At 41.0% G+C, this 22166-nt stretch overlaps 1 protein-coding gene across 1 annotated transcript; it reads right to left on the reverse strand.

The window, feature by feature from the left end:
- Positions 1-6581: 6581 nt before the first annotated feature.
- chrna9a (cholinergic receptor, nicotinic, alpha 9a) lies at positions 6582-21288 on the reverse strand. Its single transcript, XM_078410655.1, has 5 exons — positions 21225-21288; positions 19629-19774; positions 14506-14660; positions 11159-11691; positions 6582-7228 (listed from the first exon to the last, which is right to left on the reverse strand). Exons 1-5 carry the CDS (start codon positions 21286-21288, stop codon positions 6582-6584), a joined length of 1545 nt encoding a protein of 514 aa, XP_078266781.1.
- Positions 21289-22166: the final 878 nt, after the last annotated feature.

Raw genomic sequence — 22166 nt, forward strand, 5'->3', positions numbered from 1 at the left:
ACAGTTGACAGTGAAGAGCCTCAGCACATGCAGTTAACTCATCCCGATTCTTAGGAGACCTATGATATAAGGAATACAATTTATCACAAAATATCTGAAAATGATTCAAACCTGCAACTTCATTTATAGCATCACCTACACTGAGTTCAAGCCTGTGACTGGCACAGTGCCAAAAGTTGCATTGGGGAAATCATCAAGAAATAGTTTTGCAACCCCTGCATTTCGTCCTAACATTACTGATGCACCATCAGTTACAAGTGATATCACATTTTCTTTTAGGTACTGTATTGAAAAACCACCTCTTTGTAAGCAACTTAGAAGCCCATCATATATAGATTTTGCATTTGCACCAAGTTTCATATGTTCTGAGTCAAAATAGAATGATATACGTTGGGAAGATTCACCAACTGCTGCTCTCAAGCAGACTACTAGAACAGTTTTCCCATTAATAGTAGTAGATTCATCAATCATAATAGACATTTTAGATTGTTTTAAAATTATATTTTCCACCACTGTCTTTTGCATCTGGTTCCCTATGTGGTGAGAAACATCTGCACATGACTTACGAGAGTGGAGAACGTACCCTAAGTCGATGCCGTTTCTTTCTTGCAGTTCAATATCAGAAGACATATCTGTGTAGGGCCTACCTTTGTGTACAATATTATATCCAGTTCTAAAAACTCAACCTGTTTTTGCTTTGTACTTTTTTAGTGACATATACACTACATTTTCGATTGCTTTTTTTTCAGCTGTTTCATTGATTTTTTGGCATCTGATATGAGCTTCACTATTTTTGTGCTTAAAAATCTTTTTTCTTAAACTCATTAACTGTTTTGCTTTGTCATCACTCACTCCTACTACATTAACACTGCACCACTCACGAGACAAATGAATTCCTTGTGTTCGTTCAAGTCCAAGATGTCACTTGCTGCATACACTACATCCTAGTTTTCTGTTTTTAACAATTAGCCAGGGATATTCTTTCTTTTTGTTTAAGTACATTTCTTGTGTCCAACAGTCTGGAAGATCACATTTTTCAATATCTTTTGAAATGTCTTCACATGCAGCAGCATCAGGCGAAACAGCTGCATCAGTTACATTATCATTTTCAAGTAATTTTGCCTTCTTTTCTGGCTGAGTGTTTTCATTATCATTTATTTCTTCATCGATCTGAAGACACTGTCTTTCAAAGTATCTCAGTATGCTCATTTTCACTGGGGTACACAAATCTGAAATTTATAGATATTTGATAGTGATTTGATAGTGATATATAATAAAATTTGATAGTGATATATAATGAAATATTTCCGCTTGCACTATTGTTTTGCTAAATAAAACCACCCACAATAAAATATTCACCACTCACGATTTAGGCTGGAAAAACTATTGGTACTACTTATTTAATTTTCTCCCTACCCATTCTAATTTAACTGAAACAACTGAGGCACAGCGGCAGAGAGGCACAGCGGCAAATAAAATAACGTGGAATAATAAAATAACGTGACTTTACCTGAGCCCGTGCTCACGGTCCGGTAGCCCTGACAGTGAGTTTAAGAAATTCTCCCTTGAATTTTATTCAAAGGAACACGGTGTCATTAATACATGGTCAAAACACAATTACATTTACTGAGGAGTGTGGATCGATGTATTGATGACACATTTTATAACTACTACCTGTTAACTACTGGCTGTTAACAAGCGCTAACAGTGGCAGTTAACAAATCGTTTTCATCTGAGTTGAATAAAGTGATAAACGACTCGAAACTTTCTGCAGTACTCATTAAACCCGAGCTGGAAATTGAAAACTAGGGGAATGCCCTCCCCCTGCGTACCCCCCCCCCCCCCCCCATTTCCATCACTGCCTCTATGTGAATTTTACTTCAGTTTGGCTCCACTAACTTAACCCCACTAACCAGACTTTCCACGCAGCACTGATCAACAACTCAATATTTCTTGGTGTCAGCATGTGGCAAATGATATGCACACTGGTTTATTTACTCACCAAAGTCAGGCCGCTCACATTGCTTTGCAACAATAATAATAATAATCCATTTATTTTATATAGCGCCTTATCACATGCTCAAAGCGCTTTACAAAAACAATTAACATAGAAACAAACAGACAAACTATCCTGACGGAAAAGCGGCGAATACTCAACGCCAGCGTCCTCTCACGTCAGGGTCCGGCAATGGACCATTATGGACTCCACGCTTCCCGAAATCACCTGTCGCCGGCCCTGATTTGTTCTGGCCTTTTCTCACCTCCAGCTTTTCCACCACCCCCACCTCTATCTTTCAATCTGAAGAAGGGTTCCGACCCGAAACACCACCTATTCCTTTTCTCCAGAGATGCGGCCTGACCCACTGAGTTACTCCAGCATTTTGTGTGTATTTTCATTATAAACCAGCTTCTGCAGTTCCTACCTACACATTGATTTTGTTTAGTAGCTCTTTGCTGGCAGAAAAGGTGAATATTATTGCAAAGCAGAGGCTGATCCTGACTGGATTTTCTACCTTTCGCAAAATAACCAAAAAGATGTGAGATGAATTATGAAAAATCTAAAGCCCTTCATGAGGGCGATGAAAGCTTTCTACTGCCAATCTACTGCAAAACAGAGGGCCTGCAGCAAAGAACAAATACTCGAAAGCAATGTAGATACTGCACTGTACTGTGCTAAGCAATGCTCAGTGTTTAGAGATTGAAGAGAATATGTAGAACTGGGCAGGAACAAGGGCAAGGGTTTGGAGCTTCCAAAGTTTATGCTGAAATACAACTCTGCTCTGGGCCAGCATTTGAATAATTCTAATTCAAACATTTCTTGACTACCACATGCTGACTTATTTAATGTTTTATCTCTCACATCGGGAACTTTAAAAATAGTAACTGAAGTTATTTTTTAATTGTAAATTTCATGTTTGATATGACCTCAGTGAACCAACTTCCCTGCACAACTTGCCAAAGGCTGATCACTTCCCGAACGTTGTGAGTCACCAACAGTAGAAGTGAAGGGTTTGGTTCATTGATACATGGTCTCAGATAGAAACTCAGTTTAATGTCATGCGTGCATGGCCAAAGACCATGTTTGGGCACATTTCAAGCCTCCACATGGGAGACGAGGATGTTGCAAGTCTAAAACAATGTATGTCCACTGCTGCGCACACAGCTCAAATCAAAGTCATATTATTGCAGCCACCTTCACTCCCAGTGGAGAACATTACTTTGGCCCCCTAGAAACACACTGACAGACAACGACAGGAGAACCGAAAATACTAAAAAGATGTTGTTCATAGGTTTAAACAACTTCTGGACACAATTGGACACACATCAAAACAAGTCTCTGAAGATGTGCTGCAAAGGATGCCCATTTAGAAACTCTTCACAAAACTGTAGCACTCAACACCACCACTGAAGATTATTGCTTTTAAAACTCAAGTTTAATGTTAACAGTTTGGAACAATAATTTATTCCATAAAACTTTCTTCAAGGATTGACCTAAGAAAAATGCTGGAACTTGTTAATATTTATGCTGTACACTGTGGATGGATCAATTGTAATCATATATTGTCTGACTGGTTAGCATGCAAAAAAGGTTTTCACTGTACCTTGGTAAGCGTGATATTAATCTAAACTCAAACTCAAGAAATAAACAAATTGTGCTTAGCTTTTTAAAAAATCACAAAATCCTTGGAAGAATTAGCCACAGAGTGCAGTAAAACAACATTTACGTCAGAAAGATATAGTAAGAGAAGATTATTTGATGAAAATGCATCAGGTGAGCCAATTGCAGAGGGTGGAGAACATTTAAAAATGGTTACACTTCATTCCATCAATCAATTTAAAGCAGTTTGAGGTAAGGATACCATACATCCAAGGAATCTCCAAAGAATTCTTGCTATTCAATGCAAAGTATTTTTTCCTTTTGACTTGGTCTAATTAGATGATGTAAATAAACATGTTTTTATACTGATTACCTGGATGATGAATGCACTTTGAGGAATCTGCAAGAATCTCGGAGCTTTCCTTCCCTCCTTGCTACACCACACATTAATAGCATCAAAATTATATCAGCCTTCCAAAAAGCAGCAATTGAGCAGAGTGAAGAATCAACTATTGCTTTGGCACTTTTTTATATTGAAAAAAAAAATGCCCACAAAATCTAACTATGAAAATGTCATTATCAATTTGCATATGTGAAAAAAATTTAGGGTGGAACTGTGGCTTACAGCAGATTTCTTTGTTTTTACATATTGTTTTAAATTACCAATTATTTTCTTCGCTTTATCAGTACTAATCGATTTGGACCCAGTTAATTTCCAGAGTGATTTCCAGATAGTAAATCTGATCTGATGTAGCACGCCTGCACTTCCAAGTGGTGGTATTGGGGATTGCAGAACTGACGCAGAACCTCATGTGCAGTGAGTCACTGTTCCATTTACTTGTTTCAGTTTTGGTTTTGCTATCTACAAACTGGAACGACTAATAAATTTATGTTACCTCTATATTTTGCAAAGGAGAGTGCTGAATTGATAAACAGCTGGTCAAACTGTGTGGCAGCAATAAACAATAGACAATAGATGCAGGTGGAGGCCATTCGGCCCTTCGAGCCAGCACCGCCATTCAATGTGATCATGGCTGATCATTCTCAATCAGTACCCCGTTCCTGCCTTATCCCCCTGACTCTGCTATCCTTAAGAGCTCTATCTAGCTCTCTCTTGAATGCACAATTATCCATGGGTCTGCCTCATAAATGAATCTTCTGTTATGTTTTGAATTGTATCTACACTATTTCAAAACTACCGCTTTCACATTGTTATTGCATTACGTGTCTACTTTATGCATGTAAATATTTCACAATACAGTGGTGAAGCATTGTGCTGTGACTAAAGGCAAAAGGGCAGCACAGTGGCACAACTGCTAGAGCTGTGGCCTCACTGTACCAGAGACCATGACGTCATTCGAACTTGACCTCAGGTGTTCTTTGTGTGGAGTTTGCATGTGGGCCCTGTGACCGTGTGGGTTTCCTCCGGTTTCCACATCCCAAATAAGTGCAGGTTTGTGGGTCAATTGGCCTTTAAAATTGCCACTAGTGTGTAGGGAGTGGATGCAAAAGTGGGATAACATAGAACTAGTGTGAACGGAATGGCCGACATATTTCCATGCTGTGTCTCTAAACTAAAGTCCAAGACCTCTGTTTTAACAGTGTGATAGGATAAAAATCTCTGTTCCTCCCCTTAGCATAAGAAACTGCCTCCACCACCGGCTCAGTGGGCTGGATCGTGCAGGTTGGCAACTGCATAGAGAACTGCTGGACTCTATGCACTACCCCCATGCTCCAGGCTCCCATGCCTGCACACCACAGGGCACAGACATGGAACACACTGGTGCTGAAGAGGTGGTGCTTCGGATCGCTACTTAGCCCCTGCACTCACCCCACCCTATTCCTCAGTTTCAGAGCCAGATCTAGAGAGTACAATTTGAAAAGGGCCATCAACCTTAATTAAAAGGGTAAGGTTTCTCAAATGTTTTTATTCCTCCATAACTTTTGCTTCTAATCAGCTGTAATTGTAATGCTTTAAGTATATTTTAATGTTAATATTTCATCATTTTGTTTACGAAGCGAGCATGGGTGTATCTAGAAGGAACATTTACACAATGGATGTGGTGCTAGATTGGGGGGATTGGAGTATTACTATGATGTAGGTCAAACGTGACAGGCATTTGTCATACTCGACGTGTATTTGTCATTTATCATACCTTTCCTACTCTCTCCAGGTTAGTAAACAGCTTTTGTATTGAACTCTTCTGCTAAACTTAGTGGCAACCACCAGCCAAACCTTCTTGATTTTGCTCGTAAGCTTCTTCCTCCAAGGAATAAAATAATATTTCCATTCTTGTCTTTGCAGACCCACCATCACTCGCCCAAATAATTCATGATAAACGTACATACAAAAATAAGGAACACTCTACAAGAAGGATTGCTTCTGTTCAGCAAATGCAATGGGCTAAACATTCTCTTGCAACCTAAGCTACTGCACAGAGCATTGCATGAGTTCTGGAATGTGAACTGGTCTGGTAGACTATACTTACGGCCTAACCTTAATAATCTTATACAAATCTATTCTCTGGGCTACCTCCACCTTGACAGAACTAGAGGGCAAAATTGCCTGACACACAGACTGCAGGCAGGAAGAGGTAGAGAGTGATCAATACCAGTGGAAGACTATAGAGCTTCAGGAGTTGTCAGACACTCTGTCATGTGGTGTGCTGAGGGAGGTGGATTCTCTTTCAAGTGGTGGGCTCAGAGCTGTCTAAATCTCTGAGTACCTTTTAAGATCGAATCGCCTGGTCAGAGAATGAAAGCTATAAAACCCAATGGGTGGAGAATTGTTTGTTGATGTATTCTACATGCACTAAACTCAGATTCATGAAATAATTTAAAACTTAATAGGGCCTATTAATTTAAGAGTTAGAAGGTTATTCCATTTCCAAATTTCACCAGCACCCACATATAAAACTACAATACTACTGGAATTATAATATACTAAGCAATGAAAAATTATATAATGCATGCCAAAATAAAGTCATGTTGCCTTTCCTACAATTAAAATGCTCATAAAGAACACCATAACAAAGAATATCCACATGAAGAAACGATCCATTACTTTAGCCACTTTCTTCCACTCAGCAGATTTTGCATTGGTTGCTTTTTGCTCTCTGAAACAATTAGCTATAAATTCAATGTTACTTGCCACCCTGCCTCTGTGTGAGTAACAAGTACAAGAAGGCACATTAAGATCCTCTTCACTGGCACAACTATTGCCGATGCTTCCTTCAAAATGTTGATTAGTTTCTTTCTGGTTGCACACTGGACACTGATGCACTGGTATCACAGAGAGTGTAGAATCTTCTTTCACCACTGTGTTGTTATATTGGTGATTTTTAGAAAAACGATCCTTTATTGGTAATTCTTTCTCTTTTCTATATTTTACGTTTGCTTTGAAATTATCTGTCTGCAGTTTACGGTTCTTTTCCTCTTTCTTTTGCGACATGGTGCAGGTTTCACCAATGTCGTACACAAAAAAGATCTTTGACATGTACTGCAATATGATCACCTTTGCCCATTTTGGAACTGGCTTGGCCTCTGGTCCACAGTGGTGAATGTTCATGATGAAAATTGTCAGTGCAGTGGAGGCAGTGATCATTGTCATTGTTGCTATGTAGTATTTACCTGAAAAGAAACAAAGATTGGAATGAATTAAGCACAAAAACATCCCCCGCTCCTTGGACAATCGTCAGCTGACCAATGACCTGAACGAGCTCTACTGCAGGTTCGAGAATCAGAAACATAACCCTGAGACCCCCTCCCCCACTCCCCCCCCCCCCCCCCATCACCACTTCACACCTACTCACAGCCTGACTCCATTCTGCAAAGACTGGACCTTTCCCCACCCACTCCTCCCCAATCACCATTTCACACCTACTCACAGACTGACTCCAGTCTGCAAAGACTGGCCTGGACTGTCAAAACTGCACAGCCAGACATAAAAACAGCTTTTTTTCTGCGAGTAGTCGCTCTACTCATTAACCAAAAGTCTGTAGTCTCTTATTGCTCTGGTTTATTTCACTCACATGTTTAAACCATAATGTATTCTGAATATTTTAATGTTTTATGCTTTATTCTTAATTGTTTACTGTATGTTTGTGTTGTTACTTGCGAGTGGAGCACCATGGCACATTCCTTGTATGTGTACATACTTGGCCAATAAACTTATTCATAAACGTATTCATTCATTCATTTATTCCCAATCTGACCTTTCTGTCCTGGGCCTCCTCCATTGTCAGAGAGAGGCCCAGCGCAAATTGGAGGAACAGGACCTCATATTTTGCTTGCACCTTTGGGTTTAACCTCAGCGGTATGAACTTCTCTAATTTCAGATAGCCCTTGTTTCCCCTCTCTATCCCCTCCCCTTCCCAGTTCTTCCACTAGTCTTACTGTCTCCAACTACATTCTATCTTTGTCCCGCCCATCAGTCTGAAGAAGGGTCTCGACCCGAAACGTCACCAATTCCTTCTCTCCCGAGATGCTGCCTGACCCGCTGAGTTACTCCAGCATTTTGTGTCTAAGGTCAGTCTGGGATTGGCAACAGAAGTTAAAATGGTTAGCAACCGAAAGATCCAGATGTCAGGACCAAAACTTCACCTATCTATTTACTCTAGAAATGCTGCCTGACCCGCTGAGTTGCTCCAGCATTTAATATTTAAACTCTCAATCAGAAACTCATTGAAACAATGTAATCAGTCCAGTATCCAGTATCTGTCGCTACATATTGCAGCATAAAGAAACTGCATACAAACTGGCTACAAGTGTTTCACATAATAACAGTGATTGCACCTACTTTATCACTTATGCTTCATGAGCGGAAAGCATTTTTGGGTGTTCTGTCGAAAGGCACTACCCATATAAACTTATATTGTGATTATTTTAGTGCCAATAATATTAAGGTTATGAAGTAAAATTTAAATTGTATATGAACTTTTTGCATTGTGTCATTAGTTTGAGGCCAAGTATGAGTTCACCAAAACGCCACATATACTGTTGGACGGATGTGGTTTGTCTCAAAGCAAAGCCATCAATTTTGAATAAAACATATTGAGCAGCCAAATACATTGCTTGAAATAACATTCTTTACAATGCAACTTCGTTTTACATAGTATACTGTTAATTAGTCAATCTAGGATGCAAAGAATACGACAAATCTTTGTTGGAAATAAATGCTGCCACTTCACATTTTTGTATCAAATGATCCTCACTGACAGCAAGAGTGCAAACAAATAAAGCTAAAACATCGCCTGTCCGTTTCCCTCTGCAAATGTGGCCTAATCTACTGAATACCTGCAGGACTTGTTTTACACTGAAGAAAGGCTTGCACTTGTTTCGTGTCTTTCATGATCTCAGAACATCCAAAGAAATGCATGTGTTATCGCCAAGAATAAATAAAGTTTTTCAGTACAATGAGTCATTTGATCATAATTGGGAACTGCCACAGTGTTAACAATTTCATGAAATTGGAAAATAAAACAAGGCACCTGGAGTACTGTGTGCAGTTTTGGTCTCCAAATTTGAGGAAGGATATTCTTGCTATTGAGGGCGTGCAGCGTAGGTTTACTAGGTTAATTCCGGAATGGCGGGACTATCATATGTTGAAAGACTGGAGCGACTAGGCTGGAATTTAGAAGGATGAGAGGAGATCTTATCGAAACGTATAAGATTATTAAGGGGTTGGACACATTAGAGGCAGGAAACATGTTCCCAATGTTGGGGGAGTCAAGAACAAGGGGCCACAGTTTAAGAATAAGGGGTAGGCCATTTAGAACTGAGATGAGGAAAAACTTTTTCAGTCAGAGAGTTGTGAATCTGTGGAATTCTCTGCCTCAGAAGGCAGTGGAGGCCAATTCTCTGAATGCATTCAAGAGAGAGCTAGATATAACTCTTAAGGATAGCGGAGTCAGTGGGTATGGGGAGAAGGCAGGAACGGGGTACTGATTGAGAATGATCAGCCATGATCACATTGAATGGTGGTGCTGGCTCGAAGGGCCAAATGGCCTCCTCCTGCACGTATTGTCTATTGTCTATTGTCAATATCTAGGTGTTCTCGTCAGCATGCAAGTCTAACAAATAGTTATCAAGTGGCATATTTAACCTTTATTGCCAAAGGTTGAGGGTAAGTATTGGGAGGTTATGTTGGTGTTATTCAGCATGTTGTTGTGGCTGCTCCTGGAAAAAAGTGGGGAAGTTATGTGGGGGAAGAAAGGAGAGGCGGAGGGTTACGGAATTACCTAAAATTAGAGAATTCAATGTTCATACCATTAGGTTATAAGCTACCCAAGTGGAATTTGAGGTGTTGTTCCTTCAGTTTCCATATAGATTCGCTTTGCTAATGCAGGAAGCCCAAGACATAAAGGTCAGTAAGGGAATGAGAAGAGAATTAAAAAGGATAGCAACCAGGAGATCCTGCTGGCCTTGGCGGACCAACCATAAGTGTTTAGTGAAACAGTCTCCCTCCTCTCTCCCACTGAGTAAAATCTGGACAATTAAAGTGAAAACAATCCACTTCACTGAAAGAAATGTAAAATAGAAATATTGATGGTAAAATTTGAAGTTAATCTCATCATAGTTTCAGTTTGTTCCATTGCTGTGACTCTGGTGGAGTATTGGCACTTACATGCAAAGATAATATTTCTGCCAAAGTACAGCTTAAGGGGCCCTAAGAACAGAATCTGCTATTAGCACTGTTCAGGTAAGGGTAGATGTAACTAATTATCTGCAGATTCTACAAAATTTACCCTATAAACAAATTCAATTATTCAACATATACTAGCTTCACTTAAAAGATGAATTCCAAACTCTAAACAGCCATAATTATCTTTCAAACCTGCTTTGGTCTGAGAGAAAATACATTTATGGATTTACCTTTACCTCCAGCCTCAACTCCATCCAAGGACCCAAACAGTCTTTCCAGGTGAGACAGAGGTTCACCTGCACCTCCTCCAACCTCATCTATTGTATCTGCTGCTCTAGATGTCAACTTCTTTACATCGGCAGGCTCGGTGATCGTTTTGCTCAACACCTTCGCCCAGTCCGCCTTAACCAACCTGATCTCCCGGTGGCTGAGCACTTCAACTCCCCCTCCCACTCCCAGTCTGACCTTTCTGTCATGGGCCTCCTCCAGTGCCATAGTGAGGCCCACTGGAAATTGGAGGAACAGCACCTCATATTTCGCTTGGGCAGCTTGCAGCCCAGCGGTATAAACATTGACTTCTCCAACTTTAGATAGTTCCTCTGTCCCTCTCTTCCCCTCCCCCTTCCCAGTTCTCCCTCTATCTTCCTGTCTCCACCTATATCCTTCCTTTGTCCCGCCCCCCCCCCTGACATCAGTCTGAAGAAGGGTCTCTCCTTCTCTCCTGAGATGCTGCCTGACCTGCTGAGTTACTCCAGCATTTTGTGAAATAAATACCTTCGATTTGTACCAGCATCTGCAGTTATTTTCACACTTCTTATACATTTATGGAAACTGCATAATACAGTGTATATGCAGCGATCACTCTCGGCAGAGCTTTTTACTGAGAATATTAACAGTACTGCAGAAGAGTCACTTACCAATTAGCGGAACACTTTCAGATGGAGGCATGCTTTCTGCAACCATCAGCTGAAACACAGTCAATGCCAGCAGTACAGTCACACCAAGTGACACCTTCTCTCCAGAGTCGGCAGGTAGATAAAATCCTAATGGGGCTAGGAACGAGATCATTACACATGGGATCAACAAGTTAAAAATGTAAAAGGAGGACCTCCTTTTGAGAATTAAGGTGTAAGTGACATCTGGGTACGGATCTGAACAACATCCATATGTTATCACATTTTTTGTTGCTGGCATTCCATGTACTTCCCATTCGACATTCTCCACAAAATCAGTCAGGTCTCCACTATCAAGTCCATTCGTGATGTCAACCTGATTTCCATTGTAGGTCCATGAACCAAAAGTAAGGTTGCATCTCTGATCATCAAATGGGAAATACGCCACATCAACGACACATGAGCTCTTGGTAATGGCTGGTGAATCCCACGTAATCTGCCCATCATATCTTAAGACCACATTTGTTTCCATGGAGTCAGCAGATTCATCATCAGCTCTAAAATAAGTTACCAACAGAATTTACAATTGGTTACAAAAAAAAGGCCTTCATCGACCAATGTAACAATGTCATTATTGAGTGGATTAAAATCAAAACAAAATGGCATATAATTTAACAAATACATTGGAGAAATTCAGAGCAATTATCTGACGATATAGAATTAATAGGTATAAGAAATCTGCAGTTCTGTATTTTTAGGTGATAAAATTGGTAAATTGTGGAGTAATGGTAGTATTGATGATAGTAAGAATTGTTCTTGATATTAATGACTTGAGTATTGACGCAGAGGGAATGAAATTTCTAATAGTGAATACAGATCTCAATGAGATTGTATGCTTCTACAGCAAGAGGCTGTGTAAAGGGAGATGAAATTAGCAGCTCACTGAGTTAAATGTGGGCAAGTTAATCTGGAACAGTAATGACAAAAGGTTAAAATTTAAGAATTCAAATAGAAAGTGGACAAAGTTAATACCTAAATGCCTAAATAGATGGCAGACTGTAATAAAGGAGATTTTAGTAGTAAGGTTGGAGTTAAAGTGGAATGGCAAACAGAACCACGGATCAACAAATGGCTGTATGGTTTGAGAAACATGCAGTTATACAAAACAAATTTGAAGCTTATTTTGGATTTTGATCAACTGCAGATTTTATCATTTTCAAGCACAATATTATTATGGATTAAAAAGGTTGAAAAGTAACCAAGATTGAAGAAGCTGTCACAGAAGGATAATAAAACTCAGAAAAAAATGAACAATGTCAAAAAATTATAAAACAATTGTGAAGGAACAATAAAACCAGGAATCACAAGGAAGCATTATATATAGCTTTAAAGTATTCTACAAATCAATCAGCAAAAATGAATCATTATATATGAACTGAGACTCCTGCGAGGAAAGGTCAGTGATTCAATGAAGGACAAACAAAAGAGCAGAGATATTTAACAGATTCTAACTGCATGTTCCTGTTAAATTTGAATTATTACCCAGACTTTGTGCAATCTGTTACCTTCATTGATAGAATACAGTGGGAACTATTGAGAGCCTACACCAATTGCTCAGCCAAGCTGCAAAACTGGACACAGACCAATGGGCAGTGAAGAAAGCCAATGGAATGTTGGCCTTCATAACAAGGGGAGTTGAGTATAGGAGCAAAGAGGTCCTTCTGCAGTTGTACAGGGTCCTAGTGAGACCGCACCTGGAGTACTGTGTGCAGTTTTGGTCTCCAAATTTGAGGACGGATATTCTTGCTATTGAGGGCGTGCAGCGTAGGTTTACTAGGTTAATTCCCGGAATGGCGGGACTGTCATATGTTGAAAGACTGGAGCGACTAGGCTTGTATACAATGGAATTTAGATGGATGAGAGGGGATCTTATCGAAACGTATAAGATTATTAAGGGGTTGGACACGTTCGAGGCAGAAAACATATTCCCAATGTTGGGGGAGTCCAGAACAAGGGGCCACAGTTTAAGAATAAGGAGTAGGCCATTTAGAACTGAGATGAGGAAAAACTTTTTCAGTCAGAGAGTTGTGAATCTGTGGAATTCTCTGCCTCAGAAGGCAGTGGAGGCCAATTCTCTGAATGCCCCCCTCCCCCCTCCCTCCCTAGGAGATAGATTTAAACTTCAAAATGTGAATAACTTTAAAAATATAACACCGATTTCAATGAAACTTCTTCCATTAGCACCAAAGCGACGACGGTGAGTTAGGTGGGCCTAAGATTGTCGTGCTATCATGTACCGTTTTGGCTGTAGTTCAGGAACAAACAAACAAACAAACAAATGAGAGTTTTAGTGCAGAGATGTAAGAGAACCATACCAAGTCCATTTTCTGAACATTCGATCAGACTATTGAACACTACGAACTCCAAACAAACTATGAACTGCAAACTGGCTTGATTGCACTAGGGACTTTCGGCTTTGTTTTTGTTTTTTGCAATATATATTTTAAATTATTGAACTTCTTTTTGTTGTTTATTATGGTAGCTACTGAGTACTATATTTAGAGACCTGTTGAGCTGCTGCAAGTAAGAATTTCATGATTCCATTTCAGGACATATGACAATAAAACACTCTTGACTCACTTGGCTTGGCATAAGTTTAACCTTTTATATTCAAATCTCAACACAGTGATGTGACTTTCTAATTTTACATGAAACTTAGGATTAAGAAAATCACACTCTCAGTGTGAACCTTTGGACAACTTAAAGGTTTCTGCAACACTTATTAATTTATACATGCAAATGAAAACACATCGTGCACTTTAATAAATCTTAGGTGTAGGTTTGCAGTGATGTGTGGTCGGATGCAAGCCTGAGCGACGTCATATGAAGGACAGGCTGTTGCCCATGCAGCACGTCCCCCCTCTCCACATTGCTGATCGATCCAAAGGAACAGCAGAGCCTTTACAGTTTGGTACCAGCGCCGTTGCAGGAGCTGCCAGAACAAGGTTGTAGACAACGACGAACTGCCTTCGGGACTCCAACTACGGATTTTTCTTGAGGTTTACTCCTGGAGCCTTTTCCATGACTGGATATGGCCACAAGGCAGTGGAGGTTTTAGATCAGAGTTTTCCCTCTCCTAGATGGACTGCCTTCCCAGGCTGACGAGCCTCATCTGCCCAAGACTCGTGGGGACAGGAGCATCTACCTTCCCGTGCAGGTCTATAGCACCTGCCCACTGCCCCAACTTTAATAAATAACCTACTATAAAATTAAATACATCAGGAAACTGTTTCATTAATTTTCTTATGAGTTATGACTTAAAAGTGAAATATATTTAGAAATACGTGGCTGTCAGATAGCAATCCACATACTTGTTATACAGAACAATATCAGGTCTCCATACAGAACTACTGGGTATTCGAATAGCATCAAGTCCATCATATTTGTCTCGATCCCACTTGAGGAAAGCATCAAACCAAATTAGTCGAATCCACAGGTAAGCAGTCAGAATTTGGTTCCTTTCATCCTACAGGCACAGGGAATATTATCTCATAAATCATATTAACAAATTTAAATCAATTACCACTACAAAATGTACTTACATTCTTCATCACACTTCAAATACCCGCTCCTCCTGATTAGCTTCATATCTGAATCCAAGTTCAACACGACAGTCTACACCTTCTCATAGCCAATATCAACAAGGCACTATCAATGGATAGGTCTTCTTCAAAAGCCCTCACTAACTGGCATTCTTCTTGTTTTCAGACAAAGCATGGAAATAAATCCAAGAAATAGACCCTTCAGCCCGCTGTCCATACTGATGATTGATCACATATTTCTATTAATCCTAAACTAATCTCATTTTTTAAAATTCTGCCCATATGCTCATTAACACCCCCAAACGCTACCATTCATCCACACACCAGAGGCAACATACAGTTGTCTACCTATTCTGATGAAAGGTCACGGGCTCAATTACCATTAACTCAGCTTCTTTCACTACAAATGCTACCTTATTAACTGAGCATTTCCAATATTTCTGTTGATATTGCTAATTTACAGCAGCCACAGCATTAGACTTTTGTTACTCTTACTGTCCGGAACAGGATCCCGACAGCATTTTACCATTATAACTCATCATCGTTATGGCTATCCCTCAAGGTCGAGGATAATGGTCTACGTTCTGTTGTTTTTATGAGCTCTCAGGTGGCTTATGTGTCCAATCCTGGCTTTGAAAGTTCTTCGGCATTCAGGGCAGGTAATTCCAGATGTCAGATGGGGCTTTGGTTGTTGCTGCCTCTCTTTCCGTTTACTTCTCTTTGCTTCTAATTCTGCGCATCTGTTGGCTTCAAAGGTCGCTGTTCCATTTTGGATGATGGTTCGCCAGAGTTTCCTGTCCTTGGCTTTGGTTTCCCAATTCTCGATGTCAATTTCACATTTCTTCATGCTGGCTTTTAAGGCTTCTTTGAATCTTTTCTCTTGTCCGCCTCTTTTACGTTTGCCTTCTTTAAGCTGGGAGTAGAAGGTTTGGTTTGGTAGATGCTCCTCTTCCATCCAAACAACATGACCACTCCATCTTAGTTGGTTTTTGATGACGAAGGCTTCGATGCTTGATGCTTTTGCTTCATTCAGCACACTGACGTTGGTTCTTCTGCCTTCCCAGCTGATATTTAAGTTGCTTCAAAGACATCATTGATGGAACTTTTCAAGTATTTTCAGATGGCGTTGGTATGTTGTCCAGGTTTCTGATACATACAGGAGCGTTGGAATCAACACTGCTTTGTACACTAACATTTTGTTCGGATTTGAAAGTCTCGTTCGAAGACGTCCAAAAGCTGTTCCAGCACACAAAACAATGTTGGATCTCGTCATCAAGGTCGACATTGGAGGAGAGGTGATTTCCAAGGTATGGAAAGTGATTCACATTTTACAGGGTCGTTTCACCAAGTTGAATTGATGGTTCATTCTGATTTGTCTCAGTTGTTGCCGATTGGTAGATATCCTGAGTCTTCTTGGAGTTGATGGTAAGTCCAGGTTTTGTGTATGCACTATTGAAGGCAGTCAGGATCTGTTGCAGATGATTTTCTGAGAGAGCTGCAACACAGTTGTCGTCTGCATATTGGAACTCAATGAGGGAGCATGTAGATGGCTTAGTCTTGGACTTGAGACGGGCAGCACGGTAGCGCAGCGGTAGAGTTGCTGCTTTACAGCGAATGCAGCGCCGGAGACTCAGGTTCGATCCTGACTACGGGTGCTGCACTGTAAGGAGTTTGTACGTTCTCCCCGTGACCTGCGTGGGTTTACTCCGAGATCTTCGGTTTCCTCCCACACTCCAAAGACGTACAGGTATGTAGGTTAATTGGCTGGGTAAATGTAAAAATTGTCCCTAGTGGGTATAGGATAGTGTTAATGTACGGGGATCACTGGGCGGCACGGACTTGGAGGGCCGAAAAGACCTGTTTCCGGCTGTATATATATGATATGATATGATATGAGACGGGCAAGATTGAAAAGCCTGCCATCTGTTCTGCAGATGATTTCGATTCTGGGGGGTAGGTCGTCCTTGATGATGTGGATGCTTGTCACAATGAAGATGGTGAACAGTGTTTGGGCAATCACGCATCCCTGTTTCACTCCTGATCTGACTTGAAACAATACAATACAATACATCTTTATTGGCATTGTACAGGGGTACAACGAGATTGGGAATGCGCCTCCCATACAATGCAATAAATTAATTAGCTAGTCAGCATTAATTTAAACAACCCAATGAAACAAATTAGAACAGTTTTAAAACAGAATAAAGTGCAAGTAGATCTGTGCCGGTTCACTGTGCGATGTGACCATCCGGCTCGGCAGGACCGGTTCATAGCAGCTATGGCCCTGGGGATGAAGCTGTTCCTGAGTCTGGAGGTGCGGGCGTGGAAGGCCTTGTATCGTCTGCCCGATGGTAGAAGTTCGAACAGACTGTTGCAGGGGTGTGAAGAGTGTTTGTGGATGCTGGTGGATTTTCTGAGGCATCGTGTGTTGTAGATGATCTCCAAGGCTGGTAGCTGTATTCCGATGGTCCTCTGAGCTCTATGGACTTCCCGCGTTGAGGTGGATAGAGAATTGGTTGGCGGACAGGAAGCAAAGAGTAGGAATAAACGGGTCCTTTTCGGAATGGCAGGCAGTGACTAGTGGGGTACCGCAAGGCTCAGTGCTGGGACCCCAGTTATTTACAATATATATTAATGATTTGGACAAGGGAATTGAATGCAACGTCTCTAAGTTTGCGGATGACATGAAGCTGGGTGGCAGTGTTAGCTGCGAGGAGGATGCTAGGAGGCTGCAGAGTGACTTGGATAGATTAGGCGAGTGGGCAAATGCATGGCAGATGCAATATAATGTGGATAAATGTGAGGTTATCCACTTTGGCAGCAAGAACAGGAAAGCAGAGTATTACCTAAATGGTGGCCAATTAGGAAAAGGGGAGATGCATGGTGACCTGGGTGTCATGGTGCACCAGTCATTGAATGCAAGCGTGCAGGTGCAGCAGGCAGTGAAGAAAGCGAATGGTATGTTAGCATTCATAGCAAGAGGATTTGAATATAGGAGCAGGGAGGTTCTGCTGCAGTTGTACAGGGCCTTGGTGAGACCGCACCTGGAGTATTGTGTGCAGTTTTGGTCTCCTAATCTGAGGAAAGACATTATAGCCTTAGAGGGAGTACAGAGAAGGTTCACCAGATTGATCCCTGGGATGGCAGGACTTTCATATGAAGAAAGACTGGATAGACTAGGCTTATACTCGCTGGAATTTAGAAGACTGAGGGGGGATCTTATAGAAACATATAAAATTCTTAAGGGGTTGGAGAGGCTAGATGCGGGAAGATTGTTCCCGATGTTGGGGAAGACCAGAACCAGGGGTCACAGCTTAAGGATAAGGGGGAAGTCTTTTAGGACCGAGAAAACATTTCTTCACACAGAGAGTGGTGAGTCTGTGGAATTCTCTGCCACATAAGGTAGTTGAGGCCAGTTCATTGGCTATATTTAAGAGGGAGTTAGATGTGGCCCTTGTGGCTAAAGGGATCATGGGGTATGGAGAGAAGGCAGGTACAGGTTACTGAGCTGGATGATCAGCCATGATCATATTGAATGGAGGTGCTGGCTCGAAGGGCCGAATGGCCTACTCCTGCACCTATTTTCTATGTTTCTATGTAAGAGCTTTCCTCTCTGCCTCCGTGCAGCTGAGATACCACACAGGGATGCCATGTGTTAGGATGCTCTCTATGGTGCAGCGGTAGAATGTCGTCAGCAGGTGTTGGGCCAGACCAGACTTCTTCAGTGTTCTTAGGTAGAACAGTCGTTGCTGCGCCTTCTTGACCAGCGCAGCAGTGTTATTGGACCATGTTAGGTCCTCTGAAATGTGAGTGCCCAGAAACTTGAAGCTGGACACTCTCTCCACACTGTCCCCATTGATAAAGATCGGGGCGTATTCCCCGTTGTGTGACCTACGGAGGTTGATGATCCGCTCCTTGGTCTTGGTGGTATTTAGGGACAGGTTGTCATCAAACGGCTCACCCTTGCTGTTGCTGGCCATGACTGTGGCAAGCATGCCATCGTGGAGGAGTCTCAGGATTCAAATGTACTTTTCAAGACATCCATAGGTGGATAGGACGTCCCATAAGAGTTCCTTTGATACCGAGTCAAAGGCCTTAGTGAGGTCAATGAATGCCATGTCCAAAGGTTGAAGTTGTTCATGACATTTTTCTTGTAGTTGACGCATTGTGAAGATCATATTAGCTGTTCCATGCAATGGTCTAAAACCGGCTTGTGCCTTTGGAAGGATCTTCTCGGCTAAAGGTTTGAGTCGGTTGAACATGATGCAGGCGAGGATCTTGCCTGCTGTTGCTAACAGGGAAATTCCACAATAGTTTCCGCAGTCAGATCGATCGCCTTTCCTTTTGTAGATTGTAATGATTGCTGAGTCTCTAACTCTAACTATAACTACTGGATCACCAACAGTGACACTAACTTAATTAACAGTGAAGTCTCCTTTTCAATTGCAGTTAAAAATCCAATTAAGGAAACGTGCACGGACATTTGTTGGCCTGTATTTTGCAGCGCAGTTAAGAGTAATGAGACCACAATTGTCAGTATTCATCATCGCTAGCGCATATAAATGAAATTGTTTTGGGATTTTCACATTGCATGTTTGAACACAGAGATCTGGAAATCATGCTCTGGTTCACAGTTAACTCAGAAGGGAGATGCAATGTCAGGCGCAGAAGACGATTAGGCTAGAGAATGGAAAATGTGTCCAATTGCCCATGCAACAGCAATACTCTTGATAATGAACATTCACTGGCACTAACTAGCAGGCTTCACGGGTGAACAGTGACCACTTGAGTGAAGAAATGGAGGGACTCGTAATCCAGCGGAAATGTACCTTAAAGAAGATTAAAGTACTTCTAAGATAATTTTTTAAAATAGCGATCCAAGCATTTCTTACCATATCTTTAATTTGTGAGAGGGTGATTTTCAGAGTGACATTTAGTGCAAGATCTGTATCTTCCACAGGCCTCAGTGCATCGGTATAATCTTCAAATAAATTCTTAAACAGCATTTGAGCATATCTTCCATCTGCTGACTCAGCACCTGTTCAAACATGAATTGAGTTCCTTTTTAGTCAACCACATAGGTTTAGTTACACTCATATATTGTCCAAACCTGGTTAGGGTGGCAGATTTCCTTCCCTGAAGAACACGAATGAATGAAATTTATTTCTATAATAAAGCACTGGTTTCATAATCCTTAGCTTTTAATTTCAAATTAATTAAATTAAATTTTCCAAACTGCTCTTGTGAGATTCAAATTTGTTTCCATATCACCAGCCCAGCAGCCAGGCTACTCTTCAATTACACAAACACAAGAGTAGAGCATTGAGGCCACTTAAGTAGATTGCTCCAGTTCATAAGATTGACTGAAAAATTGCAATCACATTTTTTTATTCCAATCTGCAGTAAACTTTCACCTCTTGTTTATTAATATCTATTTATCTATCTCCACCGTTAAAATTCAGACTCTTGGTTTCTACTGCGCTTTGAGGAGGAGAACTCCAAATACTCATAACCCTGAGAAGATTACGGAGATTCGGTAGGTCAGAGAGGATTCTCTTGAACTTCTACAGGTGTACAGTAGAGAGCATATTGATTGACTGGTTACATCATGGCCTGGTTCAGCAACTTGAACGCCTAGAAACAATAAAGACTGCAAAAAGTGTTGAACGCTGCCCAGTCCATCACCGGCTCTGACCTCCCCACCATCGAAGGGATTTATCGGTGTCGCTGCCTCAAAAAGGCAGCCAGCATCAACAGAGACCCACACCATCCTGGCCACACACTCATTTCACTCCTGCCATCGGGAAGAAGGTACAGGAGCCTGAAAACTCTACAACGTCCAGATTCAGGAACAGCTTCTTCCCTACAGCCTTCAGGCTTATATTAAACACTCCAACCTCAAATAAGCTCTGAACTACAATAGACTATTATTGTTTGTTTTTTATGTGTATGCATATATTTATGTGTGTGTGTGTGTGTGTGTGTGTTTACATGTATGTGTATACTGTATATACATACTGAACTTTTTTTCCCTCTTGTTTATTATATTGTTTACAGTGTACTATGTTTACATATTCTGTTGTGCTGCAGCAAGTAAGAATTTCATTGTTCTATCTGGGACACATGACAATAAAACACTCTTGACTTGAAGAATTTTTTAAAAAACCTCATCAGACGACTCTCAAGATCACCTTACATTCTGCCTCATATTCTTCATCACACTTCAAACTATACCATGCCCAAATCAAATACAGAGCTGATTAAAGATAAAGGTATAGAGGGAAAAATATCATTCAATCTAATAGTGTGTGGAAACGTGTTGTATTTATATTTTAGTAGTAAAGTACACATATTCATTTTTTATGTTTTGAGACAAGTAATGAATCTGGATGACGACGGTTGAGAAATAGAATTTGATATTTCTGTTAGCTTGCTGTAAAAAAAAGTTACACAAACAATAACATGTCGCCAGAATGTAACAGTCTTACCCATTATGAAAAATGCATTGAAGAAAATTAATTCGTTGATCAAAATGCAGATGGACAACTTCATTCTCCAATTTCTGCTCAAATCGACGAAGATATAAGTTGCAAAAGGAAAACGTTATCAGAAAAAAAACCGATTACTTTTTATAGTACCGAAAAAGTCCTTAATTTGATGGGCATAATCATCAAGTATTGTCTGTTGGAGGAAGAAACTGCTGCAGCTCGCAGAGGTGCATCAGGTTAGCGCTGGCTTTTGCTGCATGCGATGCAACCGCGGCCAGGCGAGCTGTGAGCGCCAGGCGGCTCTGCACAGGGTTGCAACAGGTGATTGACAGGGGCTGTGGTCAGGGTTGCAACAGGTGAACGCCAGATGAGCGACAGGTGGCTGTGGTCAGGGTGGCAACAGGGGAGCGACAGGTGGCTGTGGTCAGGGTGGCAACAGGGAAGTGTCAGGCGGCTGAGCGACGGACGGCTGCTGAATGGCGATTGCATCTAACGGGCGATTAAACAGTTTAAGTTCACATCGTGAATATAAATATTCCTCATTGTTAACAGAATAACAACATTCTTACTTTCAGATCAAGAATGGGTGGGTGAGTTGCAGTGTTATAGTTATTTAACGTTGTAAACAATAGGCTGTAATATTTTAATATTTATTTTTGTGAATTTCATCGATGAATTACCGACTGGTCAAATTTGGTCAAATTTGAGCCGTCCAACTGTTAAAGTAAACGGTCTTGGAGCTGCAGGAAGAAAAGCAGTAACAGAGAAACATTTAAGCAGCAACATTCTCCAGCCAATGAATAATGCAAGTGAATACGAGGACATGTGCCTCGCTGGGATAATGTGGTCGCTGGTGTACATTTTCAGTGTCTGTTTACTCCTTTGGGACACCATCACTGTAATACTATTCGGCTGGTGCTGAGTGAGATGAAACACAGCAAG

Source organism: Rhinoraja longicauda, chromosome 1 (assembly GCF_053455715.1).
Source record: "Rhinoraja longicauda isolate Sanriku21f chromosome 1, sRhiLon1.1, whole genome shotgun sequence".
Taxonomy (NCBI): domain Eukaryota; kingdom Metazoa; phylum Chordata; class Chondrichthyes; order Rajiformes; family Arhynchobatidae; genus Rhinoraja; species Rhinoraja longicauda.

Excerpts from the sequence above, each read along its gene's own strand:
- chrna9a (XM_078410655.1), bottom strand. The coding sequence starts at position 21,288 with ATGAAGTTGTCCATCTGCATTTTGATCAACGAATTAATTTTCTTCAAT. Across the intron at positions 19,775-21,224 it reads CAATGCATTTTTCATAATGG|GTGCTGAGTCAGCAGATGGA; the intron begins GTAAGACTGTTA and ends ATGTTTGAACAG. Across the intron at positions 7,229-11,158 it reads TGAAAGTGTTCCGCTAATTG|GTAAATACTACATAGCAACA; the intron begins GTAAGTGACTCT and ends GTTTCTTTTCAG.